This window comes from Lissotriton vulgaris, chromosome 11 (genome assembly GCF_964263255.1).
Source record: "Lissotriton vulgaris chromosome 11, aLisVul1.2, whole genome shotgun sequence".
Taxonomy (NCBI): Eukaryota; Metazoa; Chordata; class Amphibia; order Caudata; family Salamandridae; genus Lissotriton; species Lissotriton vulgaris.
In genome coordinates, this window is record NC_141699.1 from 306,131,138 (window position 1) to 306,151,779 (window position 20,642).

At 44.5% G+C, this 20,642-nt stretch overlaps 1 protein-coding gene across 3 annotated transcripts in view; it reads right to left on the bottom strand.

The window, feature by feature from the left end:
* The window catches only part of VSIG10 (V-set and immunoglobulin domain containing 10), a 225,156-nt gene that overhangs the window by 115,952 nt on the left and 88,562 nt on the right, over positions 1-20,642 (bottom strand). For all 3 annotated transcript variants that reach the window (XR_015300902.1, XR_015300903.1, XM_086943275.1), the window contains exon 3: positions 11,913-12,218. Coding sequence is in view for 1 of the 3 variants with exons in the window: in XM_086943275.1 (XP_086799401.1) it covers positions 11,913-12,218 (306 nt within the window). In the remaining 2 variants the exon portion in view is untranslated. The remainder of the gene's footprint in view (positions 1-11,912; positions 12,219-20,642) is intronic.

A 20,642-nucleotide genomic window follows, 5' to 3' on the forward strand; every position in this document is an offset into this window, starting at 1 on the left:
TTGCAACCGGAGCTCAAGGCCTCTACCTCATCACCATTCTAGGCCCCACAGACCCCAACTTCAGCTATCTGAAAAAGACATTCTCGCCCTTCTTCTGTCCTACACTGACTCAAGTACAGTCTCCCACCCCAACTCTACTCTCAACATTCCCTCAATCATTGCGGACCCAGACAGGGAACCGAAACTCAAGCTCAGAAAGGTGAACACAGAGAAGCTAGTTCACTTAACCACCTCTCTTCAAGAAGTGGTCACTTCCAACCTGCAAATCAAGTCAATGCTACCCAACTGTAGATTCGCTGTGAAACATGCAGCTGCTATTTCTCAGATCTCATCATGGCGCATAACCTGGACCTTCTGATCATTACTGAAACCTGGCTCAATTATACTTCCTCCCCAATTCTTGACATTTTAACCCCCCCATGACTACTCCATTCTCAGAAGTGATCGACGTGGTAAAACAGGAGGGGACATTACCTGCATTCATCCCTCCAACCTCACAGTGAAACAATCCTTGTGTGCTATTTTATCTTCTTGTGAACAAATAATCACGGAAATCTGGAACAACGGCAAGAAGATTTGTATGTTGCACTCGATCTATCACCCTCCGGGTGACAATCAGGTCTTCATAGAGCAAGTCATGGAGGTCGTTAGCACAAGCTCTGATCAACTCTGCCACATATTCCTCAGAGACTTCAACTTTCATTGGAATGACACAAAGGATCCCATTGTCTATTCCTTCAAGATTTTCCTTGCTGACCTCAACCTCTCACAGCTCCGTAAAGGTTTTACTCACAAAGTCACCACTCTTGATCTAATCATTGCAAAAGACAACATCATACAAATTGGGGCCATCCTACCTTTTGACTGGTCTGATAGTTTTCAAATTCCCTTCCTCATCTTAGACAAGGGCTTGTGTAGACAGGGTCAACCCCTTAAAGCAAAACAACTGATATGAGAGACCTCGACATCAACATCAACATGTTAACTTCAATCACCAAAAATAAACTACAGCCCCCCTAATTTGACCAACCTTGATGATCTTTCAGAGTATTGAATCAACACTTTGGGGCCGATTACGATGGCGGGCGGACTTTGGTGCAAGCGGGACCGACTGCCATAGGTGCGGCGGTCCCGCACGTCAAATTAGGATGCGTCCGCCACACTGACGAGCACATCCTGTATGTTTACATTGTGGTGGGTGGCAGATCCCGCCACAATGTAAAAACACATGTTTTACATTTGAATGTACAACGTGGCAGGAACCGTGCAGTGCCTGCCACCTTGTACATGCAAATGTAGGGGGATACCTTAGGTACCCCCCACGTGCAGCACCCCCCCCCCAGGGGGCCCGCAACGGGCCCCCAAAGGCATTTTCCGCATGTCTTTTTGCAGCGGAAACTCCGCCGCAAAAGACAGGCATTCTAATACCCACTGCAGTGCCTGAACGGCACCGCCTCTATTAACCCCCTGTACCTAGTCCCGCAAGGCAGCCAGAAGAGGCCCGCCTTGCGGGACCACGGCGGACGGTCTTTCCATCCGCCGCTGTACCTTTTCCCTTCCCACTGCCATCCTAATATGGCGGTGGGAATTTTATGGTCGATGGCGGTGAATCCGCGACCGCCGGGCCGGCGGGCCTCACCGCCGGTCCGGCTGCGCGGATTCACCTCCATCGTAATTGGCCCCCTGGTCTGACATTCTTGACTCTATTGCTCTGAAACGGCTCAAAAGGATTCCAGTCAAACGTTCTAAACCAAATGTCTCTCAACTGAGGAAAGTGAGAAGCGCTTACAACAAACACATCCGATTGGCGAAAACTGACCACTACAGAATGCAACTGGATGGAGCCAAAAATAGACCTAAAAACTCTTTGAGATCATTAAGGAACAATCTAACCAGTCCTCTAACCAGAACTCTACTCCGATATCCCCGCTCCCCAGTAGCGATGATTTTACAGCTCATTTCTCAGAAAAAACAAGGAAAATTAAACTGGAGCTATTACCTGCCACCCTATCATTGTCATCTAAGAAACCTCCTGCAGGATCAGGGGAGGTGGTAGAACCCACGACAATATACTCACCTTGAGGAGGCTCTCTCAAAAACAACGCCTCTTGGAGATGTTTTCTCCTACCAGTCGCTTGCCCCTGAAATAAGACACAGGAGTCGGAGCATATGGTAGTACGTCTTTATTCTTTTGCTACCATATTCGTACTGCCTCTTCCCGTTCCCGTGTTCTGTTTCCGCCCCGCCCCTTCCTTCTTGCCTGCCCTGTCTCTAGACAGAGGTCAGGCATAACGATATGACACCTCCCCCTTTTGTACAAAGTCTTACTGTCTCTCAGATCTCTTCAATGAGGCGTGTTGGTCGTCTGACCTGTCTTCTGGGGCGACCAGATTGCTCTGGCGTCCTGGTGCGGAGGTCCGTGATGTCATCAGGTCTCGCTGGGCTATAGTGATCTCGGTCACTGTTTTCACTTTGACTCATTGAGTCAGTGGAGGCTTCACGTGGCTGGGCCTCATAGTGGCTGTCGGAATTGCATTTCTTGAACTGTGAGATGTTTCTAGTAATCCGTTTGTGGTCAGCTTCAGCTGTGATCATAGTTCCTTTCCATCTGCTGACTTTAAGGGGATGAGCGAGGTAGCCACCGTCTGCTTTTGTTCTTCGGTCACGCCGGACCATCACCCAGTCTCCCTCTTGGATGTCGGTGTGTTTGGCCCGTCTGCGCCGGTCCCCATAAAGTCTTCATTTGTAGTTTCTTTTCATAGTCTATCTTGACTAGTGTGTCATGATCGACATTTACAGTTTGTGGCTGGAGTGTACTATCCAGCGTGGGCAGTCGAGTGCGGGGCATTCTTCCTAGCATCACAGTGGCTGGACATTGATTGGTGGTGTTGTGCGGTGTGGTGCAATACGCCCGTAGTACTTCGTTCAGGGCTTGCTGGATGTCCCGATGAGTTCGCTCTGCATGCTGAACTGCCTTTTTCAGAGTCCCCATAAAGCGTTCCACCATGCCATTGGCTTGAGGCCATAATGATGTGATTTTCCGGTGTTTGAAATTGAGGTGTTTTGCGAACTCTGCAAATTCATGGCCGTTGAATGGGGGCCCGTTGTCGGATTTGACTCGCAGCGGGATGCCCCATGCTGCAAAGATCTCGTCGAGAACTGGGATCACTGTGGTCGCTCTTGTAGATGACACTAGGTGTGCAAATGGAAATCGGGAGTACTCGTCCATGACAACGACAATGTACTGGCCTTATTTTAGAGGACCAAAGAAGTCAATGGCGACTTGTTGTCATACCCCTTCTGGCAGTTCTGACATTAGGAAGGGAGCAGGTGGTTCTTCACGACTCACTAATTGGCACGGGACACAGTCTTTGAGGGTGGTCTCCCCCATTTGATCTAGTGTGGGGAACCAGACACGTTCCCGTAGCGCCTTCTTCGTGGCACTTATGCCTCTGTGGCCTTCATCGGCGAGGTTGATTACTCCTTGTCGTAGTCCTTGTGGGATCACAATCCTCCCCCCTCTCAAGAGTAGACCGTCTTCACTGATGGACAGTTCTTCCTGGACATGTTTGAATGCTATTAGGTCACGGATGTTCTGACTGGAGTCTTGGGGGGTGTCCCTCAAATGGCGCCAGGAGTTGCTGCGTACGAGGTCCATGACATCTTGCAGGACTGAGTCTTGGGCGGATGCTTCACGGATGGCTTCCGGTGGAACCGTAGGTGGGCAGGCGGCGTCAATGACGAAATTAATGTATTCTTCTGCCAAGGAGTGTGCCACACCTGTGAGTGGTTGAGGGTGCCGGGACATATAGTCAGCCGGATTTTCCGCTTTCCCCGGTTTGTGGACAATGGTGTAGATGTAGTCCTGGAGACGTAGTCCCCATCGTTCACTGCGCGGAGCCATCTTGGCTTTGGGGTTGCCGAAGATGGTGACAAGGGCTTGGTGGTCTGTGATAATGGTGAAGTGTTTCCCGTACACAAAGAGATGAAAATGCTCGCACGCCCACACCACTGCCAGGCTTTCTTTCTCTGGTTGGGAGTACGCTTTCTCGGTATCGGTGAGACTGCGGCTGGCGTACGCAATGATGTGGCGTTGGTCTGAGTCTTCCTGGTATTGCGCCAGAATAGCACCTAGACCCACAGGGCTGGCGTCATCTGTGATTTCCGTTCTCTTTCTGGTGTCAAAGTATGCAAGATTGATGGCTGAACTGACAGCCTGTTTGATTTTGGCGAATGCATTTTAACATGCAGTTTTCCATGTGAACGGCTGACCTTGTCGGGTGAGCTCTCTGAGAGGATGGCTGATGGTAGCGTAGTCCCGGCTGTAACATGCGCAGTAACTTGCCATTCCGAGGAATGAGCGGAGGTCACTGACGTCTCGGGGTGTTGGGGTGTCAGCCAGAGCAGACACCTTCTCTGGGTCCGGTTTCATTCCATCTCTGGAAAAGTTGTGACCGTAGAATTTTAAAGTGGTCGTATGAAACTCGCATTTATCTGCATTTAGGGTTAGGTCGGCGTTCAGCAATGCATGGCATACCCTGTCCAGAGCAGTATCATGTTCAGTCTGGTCCTTTTCAAAGACTAGTAGGTCGTCGCTGTAGTTAAAAGCGTTGGGAATCCCTTGGATGACTCGCCGAATGGCCTCTTGGAAGATTTCAGCGGCTGAAGAGATGCCAAAGTTCAATCGCTTGTAGCGAAAAAGGCCTTGATGTGTTGTGAAAGTCGTGATATACCGTGATTTGTCGTGTAGCTCCAGCTGGTGGTAACCTTTGTTAACCCCTTCGATGCTGGTGACGGAACCATTCCGTCATCAGTCACGGTTGGGCTGTGCTGATGACGGAATGGTTCCGTCACGACCACACCCATTATCATAGGGGCCCAGCACAGGAGGAAAATATCGCCCGCAGAGATGCGGTTAAGATCAAGTTTTAAGAATACTGTAGCTCCATTAAGGCGAGCAATCATATCGCTTATGTGTGGCCCCGGGTGGCGTTCCCGCTCGATGGCAGTGTTGGGCGCACGCATGTCCACACATAGACGCACTTTATTGCCTTGTCCTTTCTTGGGTACTACAACGACTGGCGATACCCATGGGGTCGGTCCCGATGTGCGCTCAATGATGTCTGTCTTTAGGAGGTCTTGAAGTTCATCGTCTACAGCTTGTTGTAAATGAAAGAGTACCTTTCTGTGATGTTGAGCTACTGGGGTCACGCGTTCGTCGATGTGCAGTTTTACTTTGAAGTGGTTGAGTTTACCTAGTCCTTTGAAGAGGTTCGGGAATTTTGCAACGATGTCGGGGGCATCTTCGGTCATGTAGAGAAGTTCCACGAGCAGTCTTTCAGCCGTTGGCAAGCTGAGCAGGCAGTCAGCTAGGTCTGGGCCTTCGACGACATGGACATAAGCTGGGATTTTTCGGTCTTTGTATGACAGAGTTGTGTTGAAACGACCTAAGCATGGCAACGGTTTTCTCGACATCCAGGTGAATATGCGGACAGCTGCTGGTTCTAGTTTGGGTCGTGGTTTCAAGCTTTGATACTCAAGTGTGCAGATGTAGTTTAGAGACGCTCCTGAGTCGAGGACAAACTTGGCAGGGTGATCTCCTATCCGGATGTCCAGCTTCGGATACTTCTTCAGTCGATCTGGGTCTGACACCATGCAGATTTATTCGTCACTGTCTTGTGACACAGGTGTGTGACAAGGACTCCCTGGACGTTGATCTTTGTGATCGATACGAGCTTGCCGACCGGACACTTGACCTGGAAGAGCTGGAGGAGCGTTCTTCCCTTCCTTTTACTGCGCGGGCATGGTGTCATGTGGTAGATTGGGGTTTGGAGGGCCTTCGCCCTGACCGTTGAGTCTGACAGACCGTCTCGAAGTGATTCTCCCTTCCACAGCGATGGCATCGCTGGCCGATGGCTGGGCATTGTCCTGAATGAGGGTAATCCTGACCACACCTGTAGCACGCAGGTGCGGTTTTGCTGAGTTTTGTGTGTCGTGACTCGTGTCGGGATGATGTTCTCCTGGAGGTCGTGAAATGAGCTGGTTTACTTGACCGGTGAGAGTCCGTCTTGTATTTCATTTCTTTGTGTGCTTGCATTCTGAATGCTTGTTCCTTCCTCTCAGTCTTGTGGGTCTCCATCTTCTTTGCGTGGTCTTCTGCTTGGTCGTTGATTCTCGTCAGTTCTTCAATTTCCTCAAGAGTGTAATGTTTTTTTAGCAACCGCCGGCGTAGAGACTCAGATTGGCCGCCTTCAATTATGCGAAGCCGCAGCGCGTCTTCAGTGTTGAAGTTGTCGAACTCACAGTGACGCAATAGTCTTCTGATGCGCACAATGAAATCACACATGCGCTCTTCTTTCTCTTGGGTGGCTAAGTTGAACATGTAGCGTTCGTAATCCAAGTTGCGTTTATGCAAAAATCTTCTATCAAGGGCTCCCTTCACATCGTCATAAGGGGCAGTGGCTGCGTTTGGCAGTTCTTTGATGATCTGCGCAATGTCTTTCCCCACCAGGTTTCGTAGGGCTATTAGCTTCTGCTTGGGGTCATGTACTTGAGACCCGGTCATGTAGTCTTCAAAATCCTCGGCCCAGCTCTTCCATTTGGGTCCCATGCTGTTGCCGGACGTCAGTTCTAAAGGTTCTGGTGGCCGTAGGTAGGGTACTCCCATTTGTGTCTGGGGTACCGGCGCTGGGTTGCCTGGGACTGCTGGGCCCGGTGGGTTGCCTGGAGCCGCCGCTCCTCCTGAGGCACCTGTAGAGCTGGTGACGGACATTTTGGCTTATTTGCGTCACCCAGTTGGCTCCCGTTGCTTAATTTGTAGTGTCTGAGCTTTCCCGCGTCTTCTTGGTGGCTTAGAGGGTATAACTTTGATGGCGCCTGACTCCAAAATGGCCGCCTCCCAACAGTCATAGGGTATCTATGGCCAGTGCCTGACCTTAAAATGGCCAGCCTCTCGGGACACACTGCACTGTATCCGAGTCCTGTTTCCTGTCTTTATGCTTTAGTGCCCCTCCATCCGCAGGCTACATACATTTGGTGGGTATTTCAGAGTTCAGGACACAACCCAGCGTTCTTGTGTTCACTCGGCGGGGCTGGGGTTCTTCGCCGGCGCTTTCATCAGTTTCGCGCCGTTTATGTGGCACAGGTTCCACCAAAATTGCATTCAGCTCAAATGAGGTGTCTGCGGCTGTCTTGGCCGTTGCTGTAGGTAGGTAACCGGCTGCAGACTCTCTGGCTAAAGGCCGTGCATGGACGGCTGGGGCTGTCTCAGGTTGTGGTGGGTTTTCAGGGATCCCACCCTCGTCGCCAGTGTCGCTTGCCCCTGAAATAAGACACAGGAGTCGGAGCATATGGTAGTACGTCTTTATTCTTTTGCTACCATATTCGTGCTGCCTGTTCCCGTTCCCGTGTTCCGTTTCCGCCCCTTCCTTCTTTCCTGCCCTGTCTCTAGACAGAGGTCAGGCATAACGATATGACACTACCAGATGGTAACGAGCTACTGCACAACATGGTATCCATCAAACCATCGAACCATTTTGGTGATCCTTTACCCGCCACGCTCTATAAAGATTTAATCTCAGCCATTCTCCCTCTCTGGTCCAGGATCATTAATAAACCCCTCTTACAGGGAAAGATGCCGGACGGCCTAAAAGTTGGGCAAGTTACTCCCATTCCTAAGAAGGCTAGCGCGGACTTATCAGATCCAAACAACTTTCAACCTATTACCAGCAGTATGACCCTCGCTAAATTACTTGAAAAAAGCGTGCATTTGCAGCTCTGCAAACAAATTGAGAAATATCAACTCCTTGACCCTCATCAGTCAGGATTCAGATCAGGCCACAGTACTGAAATGACACTAATGCACATTGTTGATGACGCAGTGCGAGCACTTGATCAAAATGTCCCTTGTCTCCTGATCCTACTGGACCTGTCCTCAGCATTCGATACCATCAAACATGAAAACCTGATTGATCTCCTTTAATATAGTATGGGACTCTCAGGAACGGTCCTAAACTGGTTTGCCTCCTTCCTGCACAACCGCACGCAAAGGATCAAAGCTAATCATGCCCCCGCTTCCAGTACCCCTGTCATGATTGGAGTCCCCCAAGGTTCTGCGCTCTCGCCCACTCTCTTCAACCTCTTTATGGACTTGCGGCCATTCTGAACCGAGCGAACGTTCAATACCACATGTATGTGGATGACAAGCAACTATACCTGAAGATCTTGCAAGAGGACCTAAAAACATTAAATGCTGCACTTGCCCAAACTCAACAATGGTTAGCTCAGAACCATCTCCTACTAAATACTTATTTACTTATTGCCCCACCTAATCACTCGGCTCCTACCCTTGACTAGATTAAACACCTAATTTCTCTAAACTGCACACCTCATGTTGTGGACTCTGCCAAATCAAATCATTAGGTATCACCTTAGATAAACACTTAAACATGCAAGCACACATTAGTGCTACTACTCGGGGAGCCAGTTTCCAACTCAACACACTGAAGAAAATCAAACCATCCCTCCCCTCCGAAGATCTAATGCTGGTGGTTTAATCCATGATTATCCCTAGATTGGAATATGGGCTGGTGACCCTCGCTGGACTGCCCAAAGCTAGCTTGGCCCCACAGAGCTACCTTGAACGCATTGGCTAGACTTATAATGGCCTCAAGAAAATTACCACATTTCCCCCGACCTGCTGCACTAAATTGGCTATCTATTGAAGCTAGAATCCGACTTAAGATAGCTTGTCTGACTCAAAGCCATACACTACAATACCCCATACTATCTAGTAAATAAGCTTGAGCTATCAGGCTCCAGCGGAACCTCCGAAGTGCGTCCATCCTTCTCTTGAAACCCCCAAGATTCAAGTAGAAAAGATCTTACAACCGTGCTTTCACTGGTCTTGCTCCGAGAATCTGGAACTCCTTGCATCTGAGATCAGATCCAATCCTTCCACTACTTTTCCTTTAAAAAACTGGTCAAACGACTACTCATGAACGAACGTTAACTCCCTATTCCTGTGATCATGCTCCTGTGTTTCGTTATAACCTAAATCTTGTATTATTACAATGAAGCCTTATTGTGTATTTTTTTACCTCTCTTTGATCCAGTCCTAGATGGCTATTGTATGATGTTTTACACTGCATGTTCTATGGCACTGTTGATACTCCACTATTTTCTTTGAATATTTTCCCACAGGTTGTAACTTCACTTACCCTGTTATGCTTGTACCCTTGCTACCACCAACTTTGTACAGCGCTCTGATACCCCTGTGGGTCTTGTTTGCACTTTATAAAACTTTTCAAATATATAAACTGATATTTACTGCCTCCAAATTTGCATACATGACCTTTCAATTGTTTTAAAGGCAGCCGCACCTTCCTGATATGAACAAATCTAATGTGCCTTGCACGTGTAGATGAATTTAGAGCTAAATATCTTCTTTCTAGAATTGCCTCAGGCACTTCGTTTCCCTGCGTGGAATATTTAATGACACCAAAAAATGAATGACAGTGATCCCAACGTCCAACAGATTAAAGGCTGGTGTGGAATATGCAGACCTCACGACAGCACTCTGCTAATAGTATGCAATGCTTCATAATTCTCATTACATTTGAGGTTTTGAAACAGTTTCTAAAAATAAAAATCATTACAATAAGGTGAATAGTATTCACTCAATGAGTGATCCGGAAAGTATTGACCTTTTATTAAATGCCTCAACCAATTAATGATGTTAGTTTGGTACAGATTCATTTTTGAGAACAAATGGTCTATGAAAGCTATGAGGCATTCCTACAGCAAACAACAGAGAGCACTAATTTAAATGTGATTCTTGAGTTACAACAGATGAGGCAAACAGCAAAGCAATATCTTAAATAGTTCTAGGGCATGGTGGCAATAAGGCTGGGGGTATGCAGGTTGGGGCCTGGTGTTTCATACCACAAGTGATGCTTCCATTTAGTGTGGAGCAATTTGGTGTAGCAGAGGGATTGAATGGTTTAATATGAAAGGGCAGAACCTATACTTAATTTTTTTTATTTTGACATTTGGTAAGAATGTTATAATGTTAAAAAGATTTGTATTAAGTGTTAAATGAACTGTTAATAAAGAAAGGTGATCATGTTTATTTTCCATCAAACTGGAGCGGAACCACAGCCACTCAAATGCATAAAGTGGGACCTGAAGATATTCCTGCTTCGCACATATTAATCTATGCTAGACTGCACAGAGAAAGAGTTTTCAAAAGCAGCATAGGAGAGACATGAGCAGTGAGTGGGCTACGTTAATAGTTTTCTTCCGGCTGAGCAGGCAGGTTTTGGCGTGGCAGCCTATGCGGAGTCTTGGTCGAGGTCAAGGAAGCCTCGGATCAGATTGAGGGGTAAATCTCCTTACTAAACCTAGAGAGGGGATGGATAAAGGATAATTGACGAATATTGTACCGCTACATACACCACATGAACAAAAAGAAAACAGATTTCAGTCTACAAAAATTCAAATTAACTATGCATTCAGGAAGGGCTATATTTTGGCTCCACTTTCTTCAGCCTTTTTTTGGCTGACGTGTCAGAGGATTGTACAGGCGCGCTTACCAGCAAGTGTAAAGACAGACAATATTTGTGTTACCATGTGCGGGCGATTCTATATTCAACTTTCAGATTACAGCACTAATGAAACAGATGGGATGTTTAGAAGGAAAACCAGCACATCCCAGAAAAAAATCGGGGCTAATTGAAACAACTTTTTAATGCCAAACGACTGGAAAGAAAAAAAAGCCTATTATTGTCATTACTTGGAATGCAGTTATTTAATGACAAACAACTGCAAGGAGTAACCGCCTTGCTATATAGCTAGTACTTGTTCATTTGACTTGGATTGGGTAAAACCATATTAATTTGTAAACTGAGAAGTCACTGGAAATAGCAAATGCACGGATACGTTTTAAATTTAAGTATCAGAGGCAATCTGTGAAAACACTCCTGAAAAAATATAACGCCAGGATGGCGGTGTCAGTGTATTGGTAGCAGGTGCCCCACTGTGGGGCTTGCAGAATGTAACCAATTTTTAAGCAGTCAAAGTTAAAAATCTGCAAAAAAGCACTTTAGATACAGCATAGGCATTACTATCAGTAATAAGACTTGAATTTGGAGAGCATTCACGAGAATGTAGGGCTGACAAAAAAACGGGAAAAACAGAACATTAAGCAAACTAAAGTGCTTAAACAAATACGGTTTGTGCCGTCTTTGGCAATACAATTAGGAAGACCGCGGCAATCCTTTAGTATATGTGATATATGAAGTGAAATGTGCAAAAGAGCCTGAAAAATTACTTTCAAAGTAACAGAATGCCTATTGGAGATTTGGAAAGCGAATGAGTTAGTAGAGAATTCCACAAATAATAGAATATTTTGTAAGATGACAACAGCAGCTCTAAGAAAATGAAGAAAGCTATTTGGTTTCCAAACTGATTCTGAATTCTGGAGCAGCTACATAGTTTTTAACAAATTAGTGGCAATCCCTTTTTTACCAGACTAATTAATATAATGCAGGTAGATAAATAGGCCGTTCCACAAAAGAAGTTTTGATCATGATCTATTTTAATCAATTTGACATCTTAGTTTCCAAATAAAGATAACTGTGAGATGGCTGCCAATGATGATTTGGTACATAGTTTCTAGGAATTTGCTCTGTGTGGTAAATTAATGAAGGAGTTTAGTGACCTTCGTAAGAGCCACTAAGAACACGTTTTGAATATTTCACAATCTTTATTTTTACACATTATAAAGTCCCTGGCTTTGTAAAGCTACATACATGAAACGTATTTGATTAATTGGATGATTGATTGATTGACTGAATGATTACTTGATTAATTAGGGTCATTAACTTGGCATTTTATCCTGCTATCTTACTCACCATACACCAGGAATTCAACAGTCAGTTTCTGCGTCTTCAGGCTGAGCCAGTTTCTCACGAAACACGAGTAGTTTCCCTGGTAGGAGTGAGGTATTTGCAGCAGGGTGAAGTTGAGAAAAGTGTTGTTTGCACTGGCGAAGGTCTCTGGTGGGGACCCAAGTTGGGAGAACACCCAAGCCATGCTGGGATCTGGATAGGAGTTTGTTGCACAGGCAAACTGAATAATAGAGTTCATGGGAGCATAAAATGTGCCATTGGGTAGGATCCTGGAAGGCGAGAGGCTCACCGTGGTATTTCTGGGACCAACTACGATTGAAGTAGAAAAAACAAAGCCATAAGAAAAAACTGTGGGCACTGTTATACACTTTCACCACAATCGCTGATGTATTTAGCCAGAATTTATCCTTCCAGAAGTTAGTTCATTAGTAGGAAATCTAAATATTGGGTGAGTCAGAGCAAGAGCTGGTTGGCCAACATTTTACTTCTAACAAACAAACTTTGAAATATAAAGATTTGGTTTTCTGGTCTTCCTCTTAATCGGGTAAGAACACCAGTTTCGTTAGCATGCATGGAAAATTTGACCCTGCATTTGAGCACTAAAATTGCTGAACCAGCTTGTGAATGGTCAATAGTCCAGAGTGAGAAACCATGGTAAACCCGCCAGGGAACTGGGCAGGCGAATAATTCAAAGAAGGAAGGTTTCTAGTTTATCACTCTGAAACCAAGACGGAGATTATTGAGGAAAACGGCAATAGAGCCTGTGCTCCAATACTGCTGGCATCAATCTTTGGTTAAGATTATTTTACAGCAGTAACAAAGATGGAGAACAGTTTGTAAGCACAGACAGGGCCGGACTGTCCGTAGCAGACATCAGGCATTTTCCCGGTGGGCCGGAAGGTTGTCGACCGGTTTCCGAGCAGTGGGGGCCAGTTTTGTTACTGGTGGCCGGTTTTACAGCGGTGCTGCAATATCGGCCCCTGTAATAAAAGTGGCAGCAGTGCTAAAGTGGCCGGCCTCAGTGCTAATGCGGCAGTAGTGCTTATAGCTAGCTCTCCTTCCCAGGCCGGTCAAGCTGAGTTGCCAGGGCTGGTATGTGTTCCCAGTCCGGGCTGGGAGCACAGAAGAAAGACTAGATGGTGCTCCTGGAGAAAACGAAGAAAGCACACTGTAGGAATCCAAAGTATTATACTATTGGTTCTGATAACTTTTAGTTAACTGGCACAATCAGTTCATAACATTTATGGTATCCTAACTTTCATGATATCACTGATCCATTTTGCAGATGTGACTGATCTGTAATGGAGAATGCAAGTTAGAACAAATCATGTGACAGGATACTTTTTCATATTTTAGAATCACTTACAGCAGAAAGATAATAGTAGAATGAAAGAATGTGCAGCTTACAGCTAACTGCACTTCTCACAGCAAGATGTCTATCTAAAGAGAGAGTGCTAAAGGCAGTCTTGCTGAACACAAAGAGGAGATGAATAAATGACATGCTATGTATGTCAAGCAACTGCAAGGCAACCACAAGGGTTAAACAAAGTCTTCTTACTTGCCCCTTGCACTGGTAGATTTTTCTAGCCGAAGGCAATCTCTGTAAGAGGTGATGGGGTGTACCAGATACAAGATAGTACAATATAAAAATCTTCAAAACAAAGAAAACACATTTTGGGCAAACCTTATTCATCAACTAGGACGATGACTGATTACAATCAGCAACTGATAGAATATGCATACAGAGTGAGGATTCGATAGAATTTAAAGGGGAATATGCTAAAAATCAGGTTGTTTAAACATGGTTCAAGAATAGTCACAAATTTGTTAGGATACATCAAAACAGTAAATCATCGAAAATAGTTCAGACCTAACTAAAAGCTATGGACTGCCAACATTCTAAAAAAGACACTTCAAAAACTGCACGTGCTCCTTATTATGCCACAAGGAATTGTGTTAAGCCATGTGCATCACAATTTTATGAAAGTCACAAGCTTGTTATTATTGACAATGACATTTTAATTGTTGCTTTAATCATGAAGTAATATTATAACTTTATACATGTAAATTGTAGCAAGATTGGCAAACAATATTGATTTGTTGGAAAGCTATTTGGGATTTTCCGTTGTACCTGCTATCTCTATCATTTGGAGTCTGCCTTTTGAGGGAGATTCGGAAGATATATATATATATATATATATATATATATTTCCCCGTTCTGGAGCTTGACCCTACAGAGTGGCCTCACTATATATATAATGCAAGGGCAAGGGAAAACACAAGAGATTCTACACCGAACTGGAAGAGTATAACCGGGGATTTATTCAAAAAGAATGTTGTAAATGGTAAAAGGAATCAGCTTGTAGACTTCATCGGGTAAAGACAGTAGCTTTATTCTAAGACACAGCTGTGTGAACACTTCACCAGCTGACCAGACCAACATCTGACATCTGTGGAATATTCAGCGTACACAAGCTAGAATACTCGCAGGTATTCTGGAAGGGGTGGGGAGTAGGAAACACAAAGAAAGGCTTTATGACAGCTAGGAACCAAATTGTGAGGGGTATGAATGTACAACAAAGAACCAATCCTAACAAGCCATTAAATATATCAGTTACACTATGTTTAAGAATGGTACTGGCATTGATCCTACCAAGACAAGGCCAAGACTACATTCAAAGCCTTAAAAGTATGAGACTTGCAGCATTGCCTTGGGTTCTGTAACTACTACTCCTACGTTTCACAAAGAAAGACCTGCATGAATTAAACTGTCCAACAGAAAAGCATAGTAAGAGTGCCAACAATACCACTCTAATGAGACTTCATTGAATTATAGCTTGTGATGGGGATCTTAAACACACTGATAGAGTTTGCACACACAGTGCAGACAGTAAGCCAGTGTTGGCATTCACAGCCCCCTGCCAATTCTACTTGTGTTGCATGATGATCGGCTTTGATGGGTTATGGATTTTCTGTGTAAAGTTGTGAGTTGGGATAGATCGCTCACAGCTTATACCAACATATTTCTTGCACAAGCAGCAATCCACAGCTCGTTTTAATGGACTGTGCCCAATTCACCCTAAGGGTAAAGAATGTATTTGCTATGCACTGAAGTTAGCAATACTCGAAGGGACCATGCATAAATGGCTCAGGAAACCTTTGCTGTGGATTTTTAAGCACTGATTCAGGCCTGAAGGATTAACATCCTCGGTTAGGGATTATAAAGTAGAAGCTAGATGGGATGATCAATAAATGGTGCTTTAGCTAATTCCACAACTCACAAAGGGTTTTCTATGAGCAGTTTTGAATTCACATAGTTTTTCCGCCAAATAGTAGGGCCTTACTCCAGGCCAAGGTGTAACTTACTTATTCACTTTCAGGAGTAAGACATGCTTATGTATGGAAAAAAGGTTCTATTAATCAAAGCTTTTTTCACATGCAAAATCATTTTTACACTACTCTCGCTATTCATTACATAGTTCAATTGCCCTTTATTTGTTTATGTTTGCAAAATTATCCTTTTCACTATAGCATGAATGTTGGCTTCCTTTCATGACACTCCTTGGTACTTACCAACTGCCTCCCATGCCCAGATCTATAGCACACTGTACTCTTGCCATGATCACTTTCCACTTTCTTCACAGGGTTAATCATGTAATCTGCTTTAACTGCAGTGTCACAACATTTGAGACACAGCATTTTCACACTGTGCCTGGTCTTCACATTTAGGGCCTTATTATGACGCCATAGCCACGGTGACGTGCGGGCACTGCCACACCGGCGGTCTGACTACCCCATTACAACTTGGACGGTCGGACTGCATTGGCACCACCACAACTGACAGGTTTCAGAGATCTCAGGCAGTATTGCGGTGGTCTAGAGGCTGCAATATGCTAGGTGGAGCCGCTGTGGTCCCGTCAAGCATATTACGAGTTTCCTCACAGCCACACTTTTCATGGCAGTGCAACCACCATGAAAGATTTGATAGTCAGGAAACAAAGAGAGCCCTACAGGGGTCCTCTTGTGCCTCTGCGCCATGAGGTGCATGCAAGGGGGGCACATGTTGTCCCCACCTTTCTGCATGCACCCTCAGTTCCTGCAGGGCATGGATTTGACAGTCCATGCCCTGCAGGAACTGCCTTCGATGCTCCCATTGTGGTGCCTTTTTCAAATGCACCGCTGTGGGACCGCCAAAGAACTGCCTGTCAGAGACTTTAAAAGTTGTACTTTGAAGGGTGTTTCTGTATGGCTTTGGCGGTCTTGGAACGGGGCGGCGGCGTGGCAGACCCGCTCCGAGACCGACAAAGGCACTTAGCCTACATTTCCTACCCTCTTATAATATCCAGCGTTTTAGGTAGTGTGGGTTTCATGAACAACTGTAAATTAGTATTTTAATAATAGATCTCACTAATCCACTACAAAACTAACAATGGATGTGTGTGATCCCTGCGTACAGCAGCAAGATATTTATATACATTTTTTTTTTAAACACATCAAATGGTTTTAAGGCCTAGCTCTATTTGTCATTTCCATGCCCACTTATTGCATCAAGTAGACTACTAAAAATGTGACCACTTCTGTACTGATACTTCAGAAGCATGTTTGCATCTTATCATCGGAATGCCCCCTTTAATGTCACTATGCATACATCAAACCATTTATTCTTGTCCCCAAGGGCACTAAAAGTTCCATTATAATTGGTAGAAAATGTACTCGCGATGACACGGCTGGTGCCATGTCAAACACCAGACAAATATAGGGAAAATTCAGATTTTCCACAGCTGGGGTGTGTAGAAAATCATGGTTTTATTAAAGACACAGAGGCTGATATTAGGCATACTTCTTTAATTGTAATAAAAATAACTTAGAAAAAGAATATATTAACATTCCACTCTCTATATAATTACCTGTCTGGCAGACATCTTCCTTTTGTTGCTGCAAACGAGCTTAATTGTCCAACTTCGATAACCACTCATAAAATAACTAAATCTCAACCAACTGGAACGTCTCTTTTATCCACCATTTCTTATTTATTTCCTGTAATCTTCTACTGAACATAATAATAATAGCCTCTGTGTCTTTAATAAAGTCATGACTTTCTACCCACCCCAGATGTGGAAACTCTGAATTTCATGGCAAGGCAATGCGGCCAATATTATGCATGTTTAAACCGTGCCATAATATTCCTTACCACACAATCAACAGGTTTGAAATAACATTTCTTAAATACTGATTCTGATGACCAATCTGCTGCCTCTAAAATACCAGTCAATCCACCGCCTAACAAATATGCTTTGGATGCCAAAGCCCATCTAGCAGAATGTGCCACAAATTTAGCATGATTTATTCCTGCCCCTTTCATAACTTCCATCACCCACCCAGCCAAAGTGGGTGTAGACACTGCTTTGTAAGGTTTCCTGAAAGAAATTATCAGTTGTGCAATCATGACGTCCCTCAAAACTCTACGTTCTTCTTTCATATTCACGCAAACATCTCACCACACACAACTTTCTACATTCATCCAAATTTGGATAAAAAATTGTTTGGGATATACTCGTCTTTTTTTTTTAGTAATATTGAAACAAACCCCCTCCGGAAAATATCTTTGTCCCGGGACCTCTAAGGCCTTAACATCCGAAACCCTCCTAATTTAAATTAGACAAAGAAGCATGACCAATTTCAAAGAAAGTCTTTTTAAATCTAGAAACTCATTGTCAAGCCAACTTGCTAACTTCTGCAGAACAACATCCACTGCCGGCAAAGACGAATACTTAACCTTACACTTAACAATCTTTTCACTACATAATGCTTTTCTATTGGTAAACTAGCTATCCATTAATGGCCAGCAGAAATTGCCGACCTATTAATGTTCACTGAACTGTAATACCTTTTCTCTAAGAAAACCTCCATTAAACAATTCACCACATATACCATAGGTGCTGATACAGGATCCAAACCCCTCAAAACACCCCAACAAACCCTTCTCTTCCAGGCCAGCCTGCACTTTTTGGAGGTCCCTGGAGCCCATGATTCCTTCAGGAGTTTTGAAGCCATCAGCGATAACCCTGACACATGCCAGGCTGTACCAAAATCAACCAAGCCATCAACCACAACTGCCCCTGCAGAACCAACTCGTGCTGGTCTCCCACTGCACTCACTAACAAATCTGGAATATTCGGTAGAAGCACTGGGTTGGCTATCAGCATCTGGATATCAAACCTGAGACAACCAAAAAGGTGATATCAACACCGCTTCTGTTTCCTCTTTTTTCACCTTCAATAATACCCTCTGACTCAAAGCAAAAGGAGAGAAAGCATATCCCCAAATTTTGCTCAAATTCTGCAGGAACACTTCCACTGCTTGCTTCCACTTCTTAGTCTGGTCTCCAACTGTAAAATCTGCTTATCTGAGCATTTACTCTGTTTGCAAATAGATCCATCTGTTGATCAACGTGACACCGCCCTGCTCAGTCTCCAATTGCTGAAATCCTTCAGCTCTCTCAAATTCAATCTGCTATCGTATTGTTCATTCCTGGTGTTTATTGAGCCTGAATCATGATGTTCCTGCTCAGAGAAAAATGCCAAAAATCACTTGCCAAATCTGCTAAAGCTATGGACCGAGATCCCCCCAACTTATAGGCATAACATACTGCAGAGATGTCCATCCTTAAAGGAACACAACATCTCACACAATCCCTGATAAAACCTTTTATTGCAAAGGAACCTGCCAACAATTCTAGATAATTTATGTGCATCTCCTTTTCTTGACCTGTCCATTTCCCACCTGTCATCAACGAGCCACATTTGGCTCCCCAGCTCTGAAGACTGGCATCCAATTCTATCACTACATTCGGTGTAGGACAGAAAATGGCCCCTTCATTCCATGCTTCGAAATTGTCCAACCACCATTTTAATTTGTCTGTTGTCTCTTCATCTATCTGTATTTCCTGTGAGTATCTCACTCCTCTGTGCAAGAACCTGGTCTTCCATATCTGCAGAGCTCGATAATGCAGAGCAGTTGGGAAAACCGCCTGAATGGAAGCAGACAACAGACCTAATATCCTGGCTATTTGTCTCAAAGTTGTCCACTCGCATATCAACATTCTCCGAATATCCTTGCGAATCTTCTTTACCTTTTCTATGGACAATCTCAATATACAATCCAACGTCCAGATCTGAAAACCCCAAAACATGGTCTCCTGTGCGGTTTCCAGATATGATTTTTCCCTGTTTATTACAACACTTAGATCCTCTAACACATGAGCCGCAAGCATTGTATGCTCCTCAGCTAACTCTCTGCTCTGTGACATAATTAGGATATCATCCAAATACACTATCAACTGCACTACTCTCATCCATTACCAAGCGAGGTCTCATCATCTTTGTGAAACACCAAGGAGCCGACATCAAACCAAAAAGGAGACTTTTGAATCTCCACATAATCCCTTTCCATAAAAACCTCAGATAATTCCTTTGTTCGTAACATAAAAGGGACTGTTAGATATGCTTCCTTCAGATCTAACCCTGTCAACCAGTCTCCTTTCCTCAAGATATCCCTCAAACATATGAATCCCTTCCATTTTGAAGTGATTCTATTACTCCCAATCGTTCAACTCCTTTTAATCTATCACAGTTATCATGCCCTTGTCCTTTTTCTCTACAAGAAAAAGGTTGCTCACCAACCCTGCTGAAAGATAGTCTGCTCTTTCTATGGCGCCCTTCCTTTCTAACTTCTGTACTTCCTGATCTACCATCTTTTCTTCCTTTTTTGAAAAACACAACGCTCTTGGTCGCCTTATTTGAATTGGATTCTCCACCAAATCTAATCGATAACCATCCACTGTCTGTAATACCCAAGGATCTGAAGTTATCGCTTTCCATCGGTCTACAAAATGGGGGAGTTTGCCACCCAACTTTTCCACAATACACAATGGGTCTTTTCCCAAACATAACTTACTGTCTTGTCCTTCTCTCTCCTCTATATATTCCTCTTCCCCTCTGCCTCTGTTGACAGAAGCAGGATGTATTCAATCCATAGGTCAGATACCCACTGGGTCTATTTCCAAGTAAAAAAGGATCTTCTTGTGATTCCAAAACTACGGCTGGGGAATCTACCCCGCATTCTCCCGGTCCCTCCAAAAACCTTCCGAATATCTTTCAGAAATTTTTGAATAGAGTTAAATTCCCCTGCATAGCGAGCCATTTCTTTAAAAAACTTGTCTCCAAAAGAAGACCATTGGCATCTAGACTGGACTCGTTGCTTGCCAGTTCAGCGGATTTTGGGTCTATTTTCATTAATAAACTCTTCCTGCGCTCTGCACATAATGCAGCACTTGTGTTTCCTAACAAACACACTGCTCTTTGGTCCCATTGCCGCAGCTCCAGCACATCCACTGCAGTCTCCTGCAGGTATGCCTCTTCACATAAATCAAATATTTCTGTCAAAGGTCCAAAAACATCAAGTAGGCAATTCTGACAGCCCTTCAGACGTTTATCAAAACTATGTCTGGGATCCCTACCAGACTTATTAAAAAATGTAATCATCTTAGCATCTAACTCCGGTGCATACACCACCTTGTTAGCCAGAGGTGGTCTTGGGCACTCTGAACGGAGTCTAGTTCTAACCTTTTTAAGCATTTCTCACCTAATCCAGAAAGCGACAAACTCCGCTAAATGCTTAGCTGATACCCACTGAGGAGAGAGCGGCGCTGAATTGTATGTGGGTCACACACGA